This window comes from Eleginops maclovinus, chromosome 16, assembly GCF_036324505.1.
Source record: "Eleginops maclovinus isolate JMC-PN-2008 ecotype Puerto Natales chromosome 16, JC_Emac_rtc_rv5, whole genome shotgun sequence".
NCBI classification, from domain to species: Eukaryota; Metazoa; Chordata; class Actinopteri; order Perciformes; family Eleginopidae; genus Eleginops; species Eleginops maclovinus.
The window spans coordinates 21,507,572-21,528,306 of record NC_086364.1 but is presented as its reverse complement, the minus strand read 5'-3'; the positions used below and the strand labels follow the sequence as shown (position 1 = coordinate 21,528,306).

At 39.7% G+C, this 20,735-nt stretch overlaps 2 protein-coding genes across 2 annotated transcripts; one reads left to right on the top strand and one right to left on the bottom strand.

Annotated features, from left to right (window-relative positions):
* The first annotated feature begins 4,299 nt into the window (after positions 1–4,299).
* cnn1b (calponin 1, basic, smooth muscle, b) lies at positions 4,300–17,387 on the top strand. The gene is given in 8 exon segments (XM_063904905.1): positions 4,300–4,524; positions 10,690–10,811; positions 11,973–12,039; positions 13,740–13,877; positions 14,146–14,262; positions 14,460–14,606; positions 14,918–15,103; positions 15,105–17,387. Coding segments are annotated over 8 exon segments (933 nt in total). The 5' UTR covers positions 4,300–4,464; the 3' UTR covers positions 15,201–17,387.
* Position 17,388: 1 nt separating this feature from the next.
* Positions 17,389–20,184, bottom strand: elof1 (elongation factor 1). The gene is made up of 4 exons (XM_063904912.1): positions 20,105–20,184; positions 18,946–19,077; positions 18,793–18,863; positions 17,389–18,085 (listed from the first exon to the last, which is right to left on the bottom strand). The coding sequence occupies exons 2-4, from the start codon at positions 19,059–19,061 to the stop codon at positions 18,021–18,023; spliced, it is 252 nt and encodes an 83-aa protein (XP_063760982.1). The 5' UTR covers positions 19,062–19,077; positions 20,105–20,184; the 3' UTR covers positions 17,389–18,020.
* Positions 20,185–20,735: the final 551 nt, after the last annotated feature.

The following is a 20,735-nucleotide window of genomic DNA, read 5'->3' as shown; positions in this document are numbered from 1 at the left end:
TTATTGGTGCACCGAGTTCATCGGGACTATAAAATACTGACATCATGAGTCTGAATACCAACAGCATCGACATCAGGGCATCATACTTTTAAACTTTCAATTATCCTCAGAAAGGCTTCAGGAGATCACTCTGCTGGATTAACGCTTAATCCCTTTGTTTCGTTATGTCTTTGTCTTGGTTTGTTTGTGTGTTAGCGAGATTATGGGAAAACTGAAGGAACGATTTCCAAGAAACTTGATGAAAGGGTGTAGCGTTCCCTGAGGAAGAACCAAATCAATTTTGCAACGGATCCAAGTCAGGGGGTGGATTCAGCGTTTGTCCAAAAAAGAAACGTTCTGTTCATGTTTCGTTTTGGGAATATTGTTGATTCAGAGTTGGTGTGGAGGCTAAGATAACATTTAACCACTAAGGATCCACTACTTTACGTAACTGACGCACTTATTTGGCTTGATGAATAAAAAGTTGTCCATTTATTGTCCAGTAGGTGTCCATTCAAATATTATAACTATATATATCACTATTTTTAACTATTAACAGGACACACTTGAACTAATTCTGTTTCAAATGCCACGACATAGTCCTTAAATTGTCCCAATGGACCAAAAGAAACATTGCTTGAAACCCTGTTGTCCCCAAAATAAGTGCTAATTGCTCCAAAAGCCCATTGCTCTGAAAAAAACCTCACATTTGATGTTTAAAATGGGTAGTAAATGATATTTATTCTACCTTAAAATCCCACCATGTGTAGCTACAGCATGTAAAAGCTCCTTTCAACTTCTGTCAGAGCTTACATACCAATGTATGCTTCAACTGGTCGCAGTGCACACACTTCCTCTGGCTCTGTCTTTTCAACTTTCAGGTCCAACGGGAGCCTTTTAAATGTAGTCCTCAGAACAACGTGCACTCTGTTGTCTCCTATGTTCCCAAACAACTAAACCTAATTTTCGTGGTTTATGGACAGAATTGTAATAAAAGGAGTCAAAATAATTACTTTAGGTTCAGTAAAGACCAGGGTTGGTCCTAACATAAGGCACAGGTTAAAATAAGTCAATGTTAGCTTTCCATTTCACACTTGATACAGACAGCCTTCTCCTGGGTTCGTTTGACCGTTCATCCACCCACTCCAACCTATTCCATGTGTGGATTTAAGCAGGATTGGATTAAAACGTATTCGTGATTCGTAAAACAAAACGTTCCCTCATAATTGTGTGGTTGTATGGGGGCGTTATATTCACCAGGCTGCTCAGGCACCAGCCGATCGGGTCCTAAACATGGGATTAGATATCATATATCTTACGGATTGTGGGATAAAACCAACCATCACTTCATCAGATTAATCCATCATGCTACTTATTGCATGGGATGCTGTAGGATCAATACAAATCACTTGCTGGACTCCTGAAAACGTTTCCATATTTCCTGCACAAGTTGTAATGTGTTTCCTTATTGTTTTGTTCGGTGCGCTGGCATTTTAATTAGTACGGAGAAACATCCCATTGGAGCGTTCAGTGGAAGTCTCTCATGCAGACCATCGCTCTGCAGTAATTACTTTAAGCTGTGTGTGTGTGTGTGTGTGTGTGTGTGTGTGTGTGTGTGTGTGTGTGTGTGTGTGTGTGTGTGTGTGTGTGTGTGTGTGTGTGTGTGTGTGTGTGTGTGTGTGTGTGTGTGTGTGTGTGTGTGTGTGTACTGTATGTGTGTGAGAATAAATCCTCCATTAAAAACCCTTTGCATGGTTGCTGGGTAACAGTGTGTGTCCAGTAATCTCGCATTTGCACACTTTCATAAATCCGTACTATGACTCAGCTGTGTGTCACTCTTTCATTCATCCCTGGCCTTTCTAGAAAGATCCTCTCCATCAGGAATACCCTCGTTATTCAATGGGAATCTTCTTTATTCAGTGGTTTTTTTTGCTGGTTCAATCACTGGGTCTGTTTGTTTTGGAGGGAAAACGGACACGAAAGGAATCCAAAGTGGGAGAAGTTGTCGGACATTATAAACAATCGAAATTTAGGAAAAAAGTCGACATTTTAAAATAAAAATCAAAGGAAAAAGAATTCGGAGTCAAAAATTGTGAACTTTTAAAAGAAGAGATTAGGGCCACATGAAAAGGGAGTTAGAATAATGAGAAAATAGTCTGAAATGTGTGTGTCCAGTTATCTTGCATTTACACACTTTCATAAATCCGTACTATGAGTCAGGAAAACCCTCCTTTTGAATGGGACTTTCATCACTGGGTCTGTTTGTTTTGGAGAGAAGGAGATGAGTTATCTTCCAGTTAAAAAAAACAGACACCAAAGCAATCCAAACTGGGAAAAGTTGACGGAAATGTTGGTGAAAACATCAACTCCCATGATCCCCCACTACAGTACTTGTTTTCATTGAAGGCCCTTTGCATAACGAAAGCACAGAGTTTGCGATTAAGTGTTTTTTCCATTGCCATCCTTAGTGTCTTCTATCCTTTGGCTCCAATTCACCAGTGTCCTTGGCTTTAACAATGGTCTCATAGTGGGAATAAACTGTTGTATTTATTGTAAATCATTCATTCGCACTATTTCTGATGTGGTTACCAGTTCAGGCTTTGCAAACGAAGGTCATTCTCTGGAATACACAAGTAAAATCAAAGCAAGAGTTATGCAAAATTAAAAATGCAGATGGTGCATTACGCTCAAATAGAGAGTATAGCCTAACTCACAATCTAATAAAATGTCATGAGAATGTAAAACCAGTTACAAACTAACGTGCAAAGGCTAGTATAGCCATTAACGGACATACAGTCTAACGCTATACCCCTTCATGTTCAATACTCAGCTCTTACAATGGTACTGACTTTAAATCAATTATTCACACTCTTTCATCCATCCCTGGCCTTTCCACAATGTTCCTCTCTGGCGTTCCTTTCCTCCAACGACATAGGTCTGGTAGTGACACACACACACACACACACACACACACACACACACACACACACACACACACACACACACACACACACACACACACACACAGGCCTCTGATGATTCTGCTGCATTCCTTTCCTTGTCACGGCCGGCCTGTGGGGGAAACAGAAGCAGCTTTGGAGTAAAAGAGGAAAACCACCTCACTGTTGTGACGTCAGCAGCTCTACAGGAGCGACACGCACAGAGGGACTAATTAAGACCCACAGATGTGTGTGGATGTTTTTGTACAGATGGAGGAAATACTTTACATTGTGTTTATATTGTATTCTGTAAATGTGCTGTAGGTATACTGCATGTCTTTCTAGTGTTGATACGTTTGTTTTGTTATGTGCCTTGTAAACATGCAGCTGTTACAAAACTATATCCCAATTAAGGATCAATACAGTATGTCTGACATAATAACACATGTAGGTAAATGCAAAAGTCTGAATCTCAATACTTTATTTATCCTGGGAGAATTGGGTTTTGTGATGGTTCAGCTCCAGTTTAAAATAAAACTGAGAATACAAAAAAGGGAAATAAAATAAACACAAAAGGAGTTCAAATGAGAATAAAAATAAATGAAATGAAGATATTTACATAGACATCAGAAGTAGACTGTCCAATACAGAATAAAATGAAATAGAATACAAATATTTATATAACAATGTGAAGTTAAAGTGAGAATGTGCATAATAAAAGATAATATAATATAAAATAAATTGTATTTTACACTTAAAAAGTTTAAGTAAAAAGTCCACAACATTTTCAATAAAATCACAATTAACATTAAAAGTTAATAAATCAAATCAAATAAAGATATTTATATAACCATTAAAAGTTAAAATACGATGTGCAATCAAAGCTCAAATAAAAGTTAAAGTAAAATGTCCAATCGAATATAAAAATTACATAGAGTTAAATATTGTATTCAAGCTAAAGCCAAGCTAAATTAAACTGTCCAATAAAGGTATAAAGATAAGAGTGAAACATACATTGTGATATGAAAGGTATAATAAATGCACATTGTACTGATAGACTGTTTATAATTATAAAGATTGTGCTGCAATATGTAAAAGAGCATCGTTTGTTATCATGACATGCATTTTAGGGCTTTGACTGATGCTTTATATTCATTAAACATGACAATGACATAACTGTAGAGCAGATCTGAACCATGATGGGAACATCTAGTGAAAAGTGAAGGTGGAAAAAGTGACACTGATTAACTCTAATACCGGAGCGATGACATCACTCTGAGGATGCTGCGCTCCGATTGGACGGCGGCCTCGGCCAATCAGCGCGCACACACATGGGAAGAGTTTAAAAAAGATTCAGAAAAGTGTCGGAAAGTTGTCGGAAATCCTACAAAGGAGCAGCAACTAGATCCACTCCGACGATAAAACCAATAATTAAAAGTGAAGTGATAATACCCTCGGATTTGTTTGGGACTTTCCCTGTGTGTCCCCTCTGCTTCCCCTCTTTTTAAAGCCCTTATTTCTACTGTAAATAAAAGAAAACGACAGGATGACAACACATTTCAGGAGCGGACCTGCTTTCGGTCTTTCTGCAGAGGTCAAGAGTAAGGTAGGTTTACTTTATTTTACTTTAAATTAAGTGTATTTTAATTATAAACTGAATATATTTACATGATATACATTGGTGTTGCCGGCGCATTGATACATCAAGTGAAGAGTTCAGGGGTCAGTGTGATGACGTACATTGTAAACAGTCCATCTATGGCACTATTTTAATATGAATATTGAATATTACTAACTTTTAGATTATATATATCGTTAAAAAAAATAGGTTTTTGGTCAAATGGTGGTTATTATGATATATTTGTGTCCATATAAGGAGATATTATGGGATAATTTTGGATCAATACAAGCTAGGTGTGGTTAGGTTATTCCTCTATGGCACTATTTCAATGTTTATTCTTTAATACAACTAACTTTTACATTAGATTGATTTTAAAACAATAAGTTTTTAGTCAAATGGTGGTTAATATTATGTATTTATATCCATATATGGATAAATTCTGAGATATTTCTGTATATAAATATAGGCTAGCTGTAGTCATGTTCCTCTATGGCACAATTTGAATAGGTATTCCCCTAGTTAAATTAACGTTTGGATTAGATAGATAGTTTAAGCATTTTTGGTCAAATGGTGGATAGTATGATATATTTAAGTCCCTATATGGACATGTATAGGATCATTTTGGATAAATACAAGCTCGTTGTGGTCATGTTGTCCCTCTATGGCACTATTTTAATATTTAATCCTGAATAAAAGTAAGCTAAAGATTGTCTTACTTAAAAAAATAAAGATAAACAGTTGGGTTTTTGATCAAATGTTGGTTAATAGGACATATTTAGGTCCATATATGGAGAGATTATGAGATATTAGGGGATAAATACAAGCTAGTTGTTGCTATTGTTGCTAATGCTAACTCATTAAATAGGTCTCAAAAAATGTGCTGAGTGGTTCCTTCATTTAGATATTTTTATTTGCCTCTTAAAGTTATTAAACAGGCTGTGATGTGATGTGTTTAGGCGTCTCATTCCACTGTGAGTCCAGGCTGTGTGCTTGCTTTGGAAACAGCTTTTTACACACACTTATGGTGATAGATCACACGGTGAGGGAAGTGATTGTTTTGGAGGAGAAAGTGGGTTTCAGTGGCCAAATAATGTGAGTGCATGTGAAGGGCCAGCGAGAGCAGGGGGTGAAATTTGACAGGTATCGCAATACTGTTATTTTTCCCCTTGGCAGAGAGAAAGTAGACCGGCTGAAACAAGAAATGTGAGCGTGTTGTCAGTTAGTGACAAGGATCTTGTTAGTGTTAAGAGTCAAGATACAGATTAAGTTATTTCAGATTTGAAGTGATGATTAAAGATTCATTTTCTAAATTAAAGGGACAATTTGCTGGCTAAATATAAAGATATGGGGATCAGTAGTGGAAGAAGCACTCAGATATCCCTTTACTTAAGTAAACATAGTTGTAATGCATGGTAAAAGTACTTCAAAATGTCACTAGGTTAAAGTTAATGCGTTATATAATTGTTTATTCTAGCTTGTGGTTATTGTTTCAAATGTTTGGAATATTTGCTGCGTTCTTAGTAGGCATCTCACGGTTAGCCGAGGCGAAATAAGTGCGAGATTATCCCGATGATCATCTAAATGAGCTTAAATCGCACTAAAACAAACTGGAATGACTCTGGCTTTTATTTACTTCTTGCACAAATATTTTTATTAAATAATGTGACGAATATTTTCTAGAAACGCAGTTAAAAAACAAAGCGACGTAGCTCACCTGTTAGCTCACAAACCTAAATACAGTCATCATAAATCATAGGTTCTTTTAAATAGCCACACTGCGAGTCTGTCCTTTCTTACAGCTGTCGCTTCTCTACGTAAATCTGTTAGATGTGAAGATTATTCTCCATTAACATGTCGTGAATTGTGTTTGTTTTTCCAATGCTATAAAAACCTATATCGTCCGATCCCTCTTATTTTAGCATTTCCAGGAGCAAGGTGGACTACTCTACACACTGTTAGTAGTTTAATTATATAACGTTTTCTATGTAAAATATAAAAGATATGAAGTTTTAATTTGGAGTAAGATATTTCCCTTTAGAAACAAACCAAAAAATAATCACAAAATACAGAAATACCTCAAATCTAGGCTTAAATATTTGAGTAAATGTACCTTTACATTCCACCACTGCATGGTGATGCACCCGGCAAAGTGTGAACACGCACACCTGCAAACATTTAGTCTGTCACCGTCCTGACAGGAAGCGTTCGGTCACCCGTTATTAACAGGATTCGGTTTTTGTCCGCCGCCTGCATCATGACTGAGAACAGAGGGATGAGTCAGAGCTGCTGACAGCATGAGAAAGGTCATCATCCTCACCATCATCATCATAGTTATGGTCCTGCAGGGATGTCACCTCTTCCCTGAATGGTGCCATCTCTCATCGCTGCTTTAATCTGCCTTTTTATAGGAAACCAGAACCGCGCTCAGCACTCAGCGGGCTCTTAGTCACAATAACAGGGTTGGCTTTCGGACGCTGGTCTAGCTGTTTTGCTGCCTTGTCTGCACCTTTTCCATAAACAGAATAGTATGACTAAGCTTTATTTGTGTAGCTCTTTTCACACACAGGATGCAGCTCAAAGTGCTTTGACATTTTAGCACAAGACAAACAAATAATAAGATAACATTTAAGCCAAGTCAGAGGCTGAAAGGTGTTAGCTCGTGCAGCGTCTGAAGTGAAGACGACATTTAAACGACATGTGTAAAAGCACCTTAAGCACATAGTATAATGGAAACAACATGTTTGTGTGGGCATGACATGCTATATATCCTATCCTTCTGTTTTAAAGTGCTATCTTTTGTTATTTAAAACAGGTAATCGTGCCGTAATGCAGCTTTAAAGAGGCCCCATTATGCACACCTGTCCAGTAGTGTGTTGTATTGGTTTGTGTAAATGGTCTGCAAAGCCTAAACTTTCCATTGTGACATCACTTTGTAACATTCAACCTCCTATTGGCTAGCACTCCAAGACATTGTACGTGATAGGTTAAGGGACTGGACATCTCTTATCCATGGACCAATCACAACAGGTTTTTGGAGTCAGAATTAAGAGGCCCTGCAGAATGAGGGGCCTATATAACCGTCAATTACTAAGGAGTACAAAAAGGTAAAAAGGCAATAAAATAGCACAAATATCAACAACTCACTCAGTAAAAATAAGACTGAATGTGGGGGGGCTTCAGGGGTGGTGCAGGGATGGTGAGTTCCTGCGTCGTGACATCAGGGAGCAGAAACACTGTCGGGTACATCAGAACAATCTAAAGGCCTTTTAAGGAGTGGCCGCACGCTGACTTGGACCTGGAGAAAGTGTCCCGACTCTAAACAGTTTACATGAACGACTGAACACAGTGCTGACAGAACACAGAAGCAGATAAAGCAGGAGGAGACGTCACTCAGGGGAACTATTTCTCTCTATGTGTGTGGAGGAATTTCCACCATCAGTCACAAACAACCACACAGGTTTATGTGTTTACTCTTTTGGTCTGTTCTAGGGCTTACAGTGGTTCAGGGCTGATGTTTTTTTGTAGTCCGACCTGGAAGTTAGCCTCATAAGGGCTCCTTTGACTGAAACCACAAGGGGATTTAAGTTAATGTAATCTCAAGAAGTAAGAAGCGAACACTAGGAAGGAACTACAGCAAGATCACATGACTTCACCACCGCTAAGCTAAAGGTGGCTAATGTTGGGCTATAAAGGAACTACAGCACGGTCACATGACTTCACGTCACCACCTCTAAGCTAAAGGCGGCTAATGTTGGGCTATAAAGGAACTACAGCACGGTCACATGACTTCACGTCACCACCGCTAAGCTAAAGGCGGCTAATGTTGGGCTATAAAGGAACTACAGTACGGTCACATGACCTCACGTCACCACCGCTAAGCTAAAGGCGGCTAATGTTGGGCTATAAAGGAACTACAGCACGGTCACATGACTTCACGTCACCACCGCTAAGCTAAAGGTGGCTAATGTTGGGCTATAAAGGAACTACAGTACGGTCACATGACCTCACGTCACCACCGCTAAGCTAAAGGCGGCTAATGTTGGGCTATAAAGGAACTACAGCACGGTCACATGACTTCACGTCACCACCGCTAAGCTAAAAGTGGCTAATGTTGGGCTATAAAGGAACTACAGCACGGTCACATGACTTCACGTCACCACCGCTAAGCTAAAGGCGGCTAATGTTGGGCTATAAAGGAACTACAGTACGGTCACATGACCTCACGTCACCACCGCTAAGCTAAAGGCGGCTAATGTTGGGCTAGTATCATTATAGATGATTATTTTCTAGATGAACTAGAATCAGGTTAGGGTTTAATGCCAAGTAGGTTTAAACACACACATGTTATTTTAGAGTAAGGGGTGCAAACATATGGGAACAAGTTGTAGAGAGAAGGAACAAAAATAGAGTGATTTGACATTAAATAAGATAAATATTTACACTATTTAATAAACTAAAGACTCGGCGCAGTGACTGTATTACAAAAAGGCAGCGTATTAGATTTTAAAGTCGGGGGCTGTGCTAAAGTCTGTGCAGTTTTGGGTCTAAAATGTCAGAAATTAGAGAAAAATGTACGTTCTGGTTTCTCCAAGCCCTCTCTAAAACCCAATGATATCCGTAAAATTCAAAACAGAAAGAGCAGGAATTCCCCCTCTTAACCTTGACGTACAAAACCAAACAAATGAGAAACCCCTGAAACTGATCTTTGTTTATACTGCTGACTGAATAACAGCTGTTGTGTAATCTCTACAAACTGCATCATCCCTTCCTCTCTCTATCACACAGGGTTTACCTGAACAGGCAGCTCGCTGTAAAAGGGCAGATTCTGGAGAACTCTGAGGGAGAACAGAAATATGATCCGGGCCAGTCGGAGAGGGAGGGAAACAGGGGGGAGAGAGAAGGAGGGGGAGGGAGGGGGGAGTGTTTTTGGGAAGCTGTTTCTCCCAAGTTTGGTGTGATGGCCTGGAAGCTGCTTTGAAATACTTTGTGTTTGTGTTGGCTGCTGCTGCCAGACTGTGGAGACTTATCTGTGTGTGTGTGTCTGTGTGTGTGTGTGGCAGCATTGAACCCCATGCCAGAATTTAGAGTATTAGGGGCAGCGTGTTTGTGCCAATAAGGAAATACATGGAGAGAAGAGGCCGGAGAGTTTCTCCTTGTAGGAATGTGCTCAGGCATTTTTCATTTCTTCTTCCAGGTCTTTTTATAACCCTTACCTCAAAGTATTTTTACTACAGAAAGACTTTAAACCCTCACCCCTTATGAAAATCAGTGGAACAGCTTATTTTTAGTTATTAAAGGGGCCCTATTCTGCTCATTTCCAGGTTCATATTTGTATTCAGTGTCTCTCCTGGGACATGTCTCCATGCTCTAATGTTCAGAAAGCTCTTTATGTTTCTCATCCTGCCTGTGCTGCAGCTCCTCTTTTCACCCTCTGTCTGAAACCAGAGCCCAGTCTGCTCTGATTGGTTAGCTGGGTCAGCTCTGTTGTGATTGGCCAACCCGCTTAGAGATGCCCCGCCCCCTTTAGCCTATCACGTACAATGTGTTGGAGCGCTAGCCAATAGAAGCGCGAGTGTAACATAGTGATGGGAACACTGGGATTTTAGCTTCTGCAGACCATTGACGTGCACTAAAGCCTATAATAGACCCCTTCTGTGCCTTATTGAGAGATAACTTGTTCATACCGTGAAGCAGCGTGATAACTCCCCCCCCCCCCCCCCCCCCAAAAGAAACCACAACTTTTAAGATGTTCTACAGAAAATGGATTATTTTAAAGAATATATTTTTTCTCACATAGATTTGGAATTTATTTTCTTGTAGATTAAGATTTCTTTTCTCGGTTTCCATACTCATTTTATATTTTACGTACAATGGTCCTAATACACCATTACATATACAAGGCTTTCAGTCAATTTCACTATTTCTTTGGATGTTATGCATATTGTATGTTGTTGTGTTGGTAGGGTGTTTCTTTGCCAACAACCACACTGCAGTGATTGTGCCTTTTTGACAATAAAGCCTTTAAATCTGCCTGATGTTCGGTTTCCTTTGACATTTCCTAACAAGATCTAGTTTTGGTCATGGAGAGTCTGATGGGCTGAAGTCCAGTGAGCTCATGTTTGACCTCTGACCTCCTTCTCCCCTCCTCAGCTGGCGGGGAAGTACTGCCCTCATAAGGAGGAGGATCTGAGGCTGTGGATCCAGGACGTGACGGGCAAACGGGTCGGGGACAACTTCATGGAGAGTCTGAAGAATGGAGTCCTGCTGTGCGAGTGAGTGGGATCTAACACAGAAGCATCTGATTAATAATTGTAATTAGAAATGTTCAAATGCATCTGAAATCAAAATATGGACTAGTGCTGAATCGTAGTATATGCAGTTTTTGTTAAAGGCTATATATGTGAAAATATTTAAAAGGGGTATTATGGTCCCTATTTTATAGTGGGTGCAGGAATGAGTGATATATCCCAGAAATGAGTTAGCATTTTAGCACTTCCCTCGTCTCAAAATCAATGTGTTTTTGGTTGTTAGCTCTTTAGCTTCACAAGCTAAAGAGATGTTAACCTTTTGATCTACAACATAAAATACCTCAGTAAATACCCAACTAGTGAATGTCTGAAGCTTTTTTGTGTCTTAAAAACTTCTGTTGCTAACAAGTCGCTAAATAAAGCTACTAAACGCCATCACTCTGAACATTAGCCTCCTTTAGCTTAGCGGTGGAGACGTGAAGTCATGTGACCGTGCTGTAGTTCCTTTATAGCCCAACATTAGCCTCCTTTAGCTTAGCGGTGGTGACGTGAAGTCATGTGACCGTGCTGTAGTTCCTTTATAGCCCAACATTAGCCTCCTTTAGCTTAGCGGTGGGGAAGTGAAGTCATGTGACCGTGCTGTAGTTCCTTTATAGCCCAACATTAGCCGCCTTTAGCTTAGCGGTGGTGACGTGAAGTCATGTGACCGTGCTGTAGTTCCTTTATAGCCCAACATTAGCCGCCTTTAGCTTAGCGGTGGTGACGTGAAGTCATGTGACCGTGCTGTAGTTCCTTTATAGCCCAACATTAGCCTCCTTTAGCTTAGCGGTGGTGACGTGAAGTCATGTGACCGTGCTGTAGTTCCTTTATAGCCCAACATTAGCCACCTTTAGCTTAGCGGTGGTGACGTGAAGTCATGTGACCGTGCTGTAGTTCCTTTATAGCCCAACATTAGCCACCTTTAGCTTAGCGGTGGTGACGTGAAGTCATGTGACCGTGCTGTAGTTCCTTTATAGCCCAACATTAGCCTCCTTTAGCCTAGCGGTGGTGGCGTGAGGTCATGTGACCGTGCTGTAGTTCCTTTATAGCCCAACATTAGCTTTTTACTTCTGGAGATTGCATTTACACTTACAGATATGTTAATATGTGGAGATTATAATGAAGTGTGTGTGTCTTTCTCTGTAGACTCATTAACGTGCTGCAGCCAGGCTCTGTGAGAAAGATCAGCCAATCCACTCAAAACTGGCACCAGGTAACGTATGAGCTCTGAGGAGAGAAAATATTCCTTATTTGTTCTGAAAGTGTGAAAGTCAGGAGTGTTTTCAAGAGCATGTGGAACTTTATTTAGTATACAGTATTGACAACTCAGAAGTAGTCCAAAAAGTAGCTGCTTTGAAAAGAGGGAAATCTCTGCCTGGCTTTTAATGAAGACGGAAAAAGTAAACGGTGGTCTTTAAGAGTTAAATTGAGGTAATTTTCTCAAGAAATCTAATAATGCTATTTGTGATAAGTATGTCCTTCCCTGAAACACCAATTATTATAATTATTTTTATTGCAACTTCCTTATTTTATAAACTCAGATAATATATATTTGAGTTTTTTTATATGAAATTTGTGATTTCTATTTTGTTGTAAATTCAGATTATTTTCTCTAAATATTTCCCCTTCCCCATAACTAAGTTAAAATTGTACCTATAAGGTTCCTAATATGTATTTTACATTGTATATTGCCTTTTATATTATTATTATTATTATTATATATCATAGGATTAGGACAGCATATCAGGCTGAAGAGGATTACTTAAAGTCCTATGAAGGGATTAACGTACAGAGAGAAACGTGCTGTAGTTCCTTTATAGCCCAACATTAGCCACCTTTAGCTTAGCGGTGGTGACCTGAGGTCATGTGACCGTGCTGTAGTTCCTTTATAGCCCAACATTAGCCTCCTTTAGCTTAGTGGTGGAGACGTGAAGTCATGTGACCGTGCTGTAGTTCCTTTATAGCCCAACATTAGCTGCCTTTAGCTTAGCGGTGGAGACGTGAAGTCATGTGACCGTGCTGTAGTTCCTTTATAGCCCAACATTAGCCACCTTTAGCTTAGCGGTGGCGACGTGAAGTCATGTGACCGTGCTGTAGTTCCTTTATAGCCCAACATTAGCCTCCTTTAGCTTAGCGGTGGTGACGTGAAGTCATGTGACCGTGCTGTAGTTCCTTTATAGCCCAACATTAGCCTCCTTTAGCTTAGCGGTGGTGGCGTGAAGTCATGTGACCGTGCTGTAGTTCCTTTATAGCCCAACATTAGCCGCCTTTAGCTTAGCGGTGGAGACGTGAAGTCATGTGACCGTGCTGTAGTTCCTTTATAGCCCAACATTAGCCACCTTTAGCTTAGCGGTGGTGACGTGAAGTCATGTGACCGTGCTGTAGTTCCTTTATAGCCCAACATTAGCCTCCTTTAGCTTAGCGGTGGTGACGTGAAGTCATGTGACCGTGCTGTAGTTCCTTTATAGCCCAACATTAGCCTCCTTTAGCTTAGCGGTGGTGGCGTGAAGTCATGTGACCGTGCTGTAGTTCCTTTATAGCCCAACATTAGCGAGAAACGTAAGGAAATAACAATGTAATTTCCATTTCTGTGAGAAATTTATGACATTTATATTTCTTATATTTCTCTTCAATTGAATTGTTCTTTCTCAAAATATTACGAACATGATTTGATTGTACCTACAACAGGCCAAATACACCACTGTACGTGTTAGCTTTGTGCTAAGCTAAACGGCTCGTATCGCTAGCTTTGTTTGATCATACAGACACGAGAGAGGTTTCCACCTTCTGATGTAACTCGCAGCAGAAAAGCGTATGAAGCAGTGGAACACAAGGGAACGAGTCAGAACGTTACATAAGATGCCGATAGATCCTCTTCTGAAGCACTTCCATTGTCCGCTGTTTTTTCCTCAGCTGGAAAACATCGGGAACTTTGTGCGTGCGATCACAGAGTACGGCCTGAGGCCAGACGACATCTTCGAGGCCAACGACCTGTTCGAGAACTGCAACCACACTCAGGTCCAGAGCACACTGCTCGCCCTGACTGGAATGGTGAGCACACACACACACACACACACACACACACACACACACACACACACACACACACACACACACACACATATATATTTTGTATTTTATTTTTACTCTCTTCATGGAAAGCCTTGTACACTTGCTGCTGTAACACAAGTTCTTCATAGATCAATAAAGTATATCAAATGTAGTCTCTTAAATAATACAGAGAGTAAAACAAACAAAATGTAACAAACATGAAAGAATATGAGTATAAAAAGCAGTGTTCTGTCTCCGTGTCTGTCAGGCCAAGTCCAAAGGCTTCCACTCTAAATACGACCTAGGAGTGAAGTACGCCGAGAAGCAGCAGCGCCGCTTCGCTCCGGAGAAACTGAAGGAGGGACGCAACGTCATCGGCCTGCAGGTCAGAGAGACAGGAGGGCATTTAGACATGTACTATACTCGAGTATTAGCCTATTGGGTTGACAAGTCATTGTAATGGTGCTACTTTGGACTCAAGTTTCCATCACCAAACAATACATGTGAAGGTTAATCCGTAATGAAAATAAAACATGATGTCATCAATTATTGACTCCCTTTGTTTGTTTGTTTGTTTCTCAGATGGGAACCAACAAGCTGGCCAGTCAGAAGGGCATGACGTCTTACGGCACACGGCGCCATCTGTACGACTCCAAGATGGCAATGGACAACCCTCTGGACCAGTCCACCATCAGCCTGCAGATGGGCACCAACAAGGGGGCCAGCCAGGTGAGGCTGAGGGACTGATATCTCTATACCAGAAATACTCTCTGAATACACACTATCCTGAGCCTGCAAGGCCAACTGATAAACTGATTAACATCATGACTTTATCACAATGAATCATTTGTGCAAGAGACACAATATTTTAACTGCTATTTTAAAGTCTTTGAAGTCATCAGGGTTACATACAAACAGGTGAAGATAAGGTACATGAGGTTGCAGGTCTCTACATTTGGGTGGTTGGTGGTTGGTGGTCAATTAAGACAATTAATTGACCAGTATGTTTTCCAAAAAATGTGCTTTCTCGTCCCCCCCAGGCTGGTATGACGGCCCCGGGCACCAGGAGGCACATCTTCGACAAGAAGCTGGAGCTGGAGAACTGTGACACCACCACCATCTCCCTGCAGATGGGCACCAACAAGGTGGCGTCGCAGCAGGGCATGACCACCTACGGCCTGCCGCGCCAAGTCTACGACAACAAGTACTGCTCCAACCCCACCGAGGCCCACAACAACAACGGGGGGGACGAGTTCGACGGGTACCAGTACGACGACTAAAACCAACGACACAGAAACCCCCAACCTCCCTCCCTACGCTTAACGTCAGCCGACAAGAAAACACGACTCCGTGTCGAAGCAAACTGACTCTTATTTAACACTGACGTCCTCTTCATTCCCTAAAGCTTTAAGAATTGGTCTTTCCTGAGTTAAAGAAAAAATAGCGTTTGCACTGACCCTTTACATCCGAGGTTTTTACTTCCGTATCTCTGAGGAATCTTATTACTGCAAAAAGGCCCAGCCACTCAGATTTGTGCTATTTATATTTTTTGCTATAGCTTTTTTTTACTTGCATTGTAAAACAGTGGTGTAGGAATGAGTCCTAAAACCCGGAAGTGAGTTAGCATTTTAGCATGAGCATTTATTAAATATGTAAGTAAGTACCCCTCTCGGAACGTCTGAAGCTTTAATGTGTTTTAGAAACGACGGTTGCTAACAAATGGCTTTAATATACTTAACGTTATCACACTAAAAACTAGCCGCCGTTAGCTTAGCGCTGGGGAAGTGAGGGCGTGTGACCGTGACGTAGTTCCTTTATAGCCCAACGTTAGCCCTTTAATTGTAGAGATGGCATTGACGCCTGTTTAAGGTTAGCATTCGTTAGCCACAGATCTTATTTCCCGCAATATTCCAAAATCCAATGGAAAATCCAATTGGGTTTTTGTCGAGGGAGCCCTTGAGATGCTAACTTCCTGTATGGCCTACAAAATACGTCATCCCTGCACCACTCTGCTAGAGATGTAGAACTTTCCTTCCCTATCCTTCCAATCAAGTGTTGAGAATTCAAAGCTCCTTGAAAAAAGGAGACAAGCGACCGTGTTGGTGCTATTGAACTTTGACCCAGTTGGAACCGAGTCCACGTCGACATTGGAGCTCCGCAGGGATTTTTTTTTTTGTACCGACAGCATTGACCTGAGCCCGATGACGCAGGAGGACTCGTAGCTTTTTTTCAGTTTTGTGTCATGTTCACAGGCCGGCCAGATTACCCATCACGCCTTTTCCTTTTATCGGGGATCATTTCCATGGCTTTGAGTGCAGCATGTGTTTGATTTATTTTTAAGTAAAGGGGACAATGCTTTTATAAAGTGAAAGAGCAAAAGTAGGTGTTGTGAAATATAGTTTGAAGTCACTCGTAGTTTTTGTCCTTTCCTCCATCTTTTACTGAATTTGCCTCGGTCGACTTTGGTACTGTTGCTCCTTTTGCACTGCTTCACCCAAAGGTGGAATTTAAACAAGTTCATTTGATCAGATAATGTACTTAAATTTAAGGTACTTTCCTTGAGTATTGACTTTTTATACTTCTATATATAATGGCTTTACATTCAGGGTTGCTACAGTTTGAGAAAAGTTAGATTCAAGAATATTTTTAATGCAAATCAGAAGAAAACGTAAAATAATTGTGCGATTCCGCTGCCTTTGTTCTTACCATGCCAAGTTTAAAATGTTTCCTGCACAAAGTGCCTTACATAAATTGCCTGGTAGTGGATATGGTATTTAGTAGTTAGCCTTTTCAAAATAAGACTTTACAATTAAGGTTGTAAAATAAGTTGTAAATAAAGGCAACGATATTTTCATATAAAGCTCACAAAGGCAGTATTTCTAAGTACTTTTTCCTGAGCAACATCTTCAAGGCAGGGGTTATAGGTTGTATTTTTCCATTATAGTATTGCTACTGTTACTCAAGTAAAGTATCTGTAATCGCTAAGTGAATCAAACCCAATCTAAAGACTGTTAGCCCACCGGATGTCCTGAATGTAATGGTATGGAAAAGTTGGACAGTAGCTGTTACGGGATTCATTTTCAACACGTTAGAGATAAAATAATGTGCATTTACACAATTACTGAGGAGCCTGAGGTACTTGTGGTTTAGAATTCAACAGCAAAGCTTTACTCTTGTGAAATATTCAGACTTTTGGCTTTGAATTACTGTCAGAAAAAGCTTATTTTAGATCAGAGCTCTTATTCAGCGTCAAAGTGTGCCCTCTAGTGGAGGAAGCGCACACCTACACTCACTCTATTTCATGTAAAACATTCCCTTTGTTCCCTCAAATGTAGGAATGTAGTTTTTAGTTCCCTGTAGCATCCAAAATGCTCAATAATTTAATAGAACATTTCACCTTAATGTGACGGCTGTATTTCAAATCTGACACTTTTTCTAACCTCTTGATTTTTCTACTTGTACGCCTTTCACCAAACATGACATTTGTGCAATAAAAACACTTGAAAACGGGTTTGATGACATTTTTCTTCATTCTTGTCATTACCTAAAAAATACACAGGTGTGAAATACACAGAAGGTAATATAAAGTACATGATTGTGATTTTATAACAAGGGAAATAATAATACAAATTAGTACAATTTGATATAATGTTCTACACACAAAAGATTGGCATTTAAAAAAAACTGAAATTAGTGCATGAATACAGACGGGGTTGAAAACTAAAAAACTAATTTCACAAATACTTATTACAACAACTAAAAGACAAAGGAACGCACATAATACAAATAGAGACGTGGAATGTTTTACGCTGGTGTGAATTTCAGTTATTTACATTTAAAACATACATTTTTAGTCCAAAACAACAAAGAAATCCCGATCTGATCGTTAAAAAACGCACAACAAATGTCATAATCTGATCACTGACGTGTGGAAACGTTAACACTGTGATAAAACAACATGGCGCCCCTCTGTCCCAGCCAGGGGGGCGTGTGACGCTCACACTGTAGCAACATTGGGAAAAACTCAGCACAGAAAATAATGCTTCAATTGTTTGATTGTGCTACATTGTGCTAAGCTAATTAATGAACCAATCACAGGGATGGAATGTAAGAGAGAAGGTGGGGTTAAAAAGGAAAAGGTGACTATTGATTGGCTGCTTCACAAGCGTCGATCCAATCACTGTAAACGTCCACCGCTTCGGACAGATCTGAAGGGGAAACGTTAAGGAGCATTACAGAAACTTCTTCCTCAGCCTTTGACCTTTTCCTCATTGTTTTAATTTCACAAACGTTGAGACATCATTGTACTGTTCTTAAAGCGAACAGCCAGCTAAACTCATCTCTTCAACAAATCCCCCCAAGGAAGAGGCAGGTCTTGTAGTTAGCGAGGTTTATTGAAAAGAAGAGTTTAGCTGGCTGTTAGCTTTAAGAACAGTGCAGTGAAATGGCAATGCCACACCAAATGGAAAGATAGTGTTCAGAGGAGCTGAGCTGACATGTGACCTTCACCTTGAACAACTGAAAAAATGACTATTCCCAGAACAGGAAGTGACATCATACCCCAATCTGAGAAATGACTGTGTCAAAATAAAAGTGACTATCAAAAATATATTCCCCGTGACATCACAATTATTAAAACAAAGACACAAGCACAAACCTACCTAGCAACTGTGTAATGGGTTACATTTTACACCCATACATCACCCCCCCCCCCCATGTTAATCGTCAAATAAAGGAGCGAAAATGGAAAAAAACAACAAAAGAAAAGTATTTTATTTAGTTAGTTATTATTAGCTATCAATGACTAACACACGTAGGAACAATTCCCAACAATTCCAAGGAGCACCTGAACGCACCATGAGATATAACGGCGAGTAACACAGGATTTTAGAGTCTGCTGTTTGTTAAAGGATACAGGTTATCGGAGTCTGGAACTCCTCCAAGCAAACGCTGCAGGATATGATTCCTGTGTTTCGTGTTCGTTCCCTAAAGAGACAGTTAGTCGTTGTGAGCTTAGAGATGTTTCTCATGAGGCATTTCTTCATGCATCATGGTTTTAGTGACTTACATTTTGACATCGCAGGATTTCTCGTGGTTACAGAAGGGGCAGGTGAACTGGACGTCCAGGTTCCCGGTCATTTTCTTCTTTGGAGGAGGCTTTCTCTTCGACTTTCTGCGCCCCATTTCTAATTCTGTATATCTGCAGAGGAAAGAAAAGTTAGATTATAGTTATTTCACTTTCAGAGATGCCAAAATACTCAAGTGTTTCATGTGCAAACCTGTGTGTTTCCATTACCAGGAATTTCACGGTCGGTGGGAACAGGAATTGTTTTTCTTGTTTACCAAACAAACTACAACACCATATAAATATAAACAGTTTTAAGCCACAACATACACACTTTTCCTATGCCCTGTAATGTATAGATAGTATTTTTGTTCAGAAGGATTCATTTTCAGATCAAATTTGAGTCACATTTGTTTGTTAACAGCCAAATGCAACTTGATGAAACTATATTAAACAATATTAACAATCTAATAATGCCATATACAGTAGATATATAATCATTTGCCGTTATCAAGTTGTTTTTGAAGTATATTTTGCTGACAATGCTTCTGTCTTTTATACCACTACTACGTAACATTTACCTTGTGTTGCTTTTACTTGTAATTAAGATTTTAACATAATTAGTTTGGCACTTTTACTTAAATAAATGACCTTAATACTTCTTCCACCACTGTAGATATAAACCAACAATCCACACATTATTTTTTAATAATAACAGCTGGCTTTCTATAGTCACCTGCTTCATTCAAATATGTGCAGTATTGTTATGGAAAGCTGTGCAGATATTAAGACAGGTAGATTGTGTAGAAATGTGCACAATTTAACTACTTATTTCAACGGATAACTTGTTTAAAGTAACCATCCAAAACCTGCATTTAAATGGTGTTTACTACAGCCACTTTCTCCATTTACTGTACAAATATCGGCCAAAAAAAAAAAACTACGGTAAACAGGATGAGGAAAAAGACATTGAAGCGCCAAAAAGCTACAAGCTAAGAAAGCTAACTCGCTAACAGCTGCTAACCTCTAGGAGGAGACAGCATGTGATTAAATAAGAAGCCTATAATAAACGTCTTTGCTTGTAAGAATTGCGTGAGTGTTTTATGTGTTATTGTATGTGTTATTTCTTATTTCGGCGTGATGTGAGTGTTGTTTTTCTCACCAAAAGGATGCCTTGAAACGGAGGATGCTCTGTATTCAATTTCATCCGGGTACTACGCATCATCTTTTTGAGGCTGCGTCTGATTGGTTAGTAGGAGATCATGACCGTTTTTGATTGGCTCTAATAAGGATGAGTGACAGCGTTGGTATCCAATAGTGAGTCATGATGTCTAAGTTAACTCCCGCCTCCGTTTCTGGTGAAAACGTGACATGTTTTAAATTATAGATAAAGAAAAATGTGATTAGAACCATTCAATGTAATCAAATTCACGGGATTATCCGATTGAGATAAACTGATAAATCCTCATAGTTAAGCTTGCTTTCTACAAATAAATTATTAAAGTTCTGAGCTACCGACTTGAGGGTCACATCTGTGAAAATGTGTGTGGTTGTGCAGGATTTATTGTGGGATATGAGTTGTAAAAACTGAGTGAAATATCGTATTGAACATTAGATGTGAAATAATGGGGTGTGTACTGTCCAATGAAGGCAATACTAATAAATAGAAGCCTAAATAAATTATGCTTTTATCTAAATGTGATTTTATTTAATAAATACATGTGATAAAGTTCCTCACACATTTAAATATCCACAGGAAATAAAATGTGCAAGCTGATTCATAGCCGTGTGTG

Excerpts from the sequence above, each read along its gene's own strand:
- elof1 (XM_063904912.1), bottom strand. The coding sequence starts at position 19,061 with ATGGGGCGCAGAAAGTCGAAGAGAAAGCCTCCTCCAAAGAAGAAAATG. Across the intron at positions 18,864-18,945 it reads AAATCCTGCGATGTCAAAAT|GGAACGAACACGAAACACAG; the intron begins GTAAGTCACTAA and ends CTGTCTCTTTAG. Across the intron at positions 18,086-18,792 it reads GTTCCAGACTCCGATAACCT|ATCTGTCCGAAGCGGTGGAC; the intron begins GTATCCTTTAAC and ends TTTCCCCTTCAG.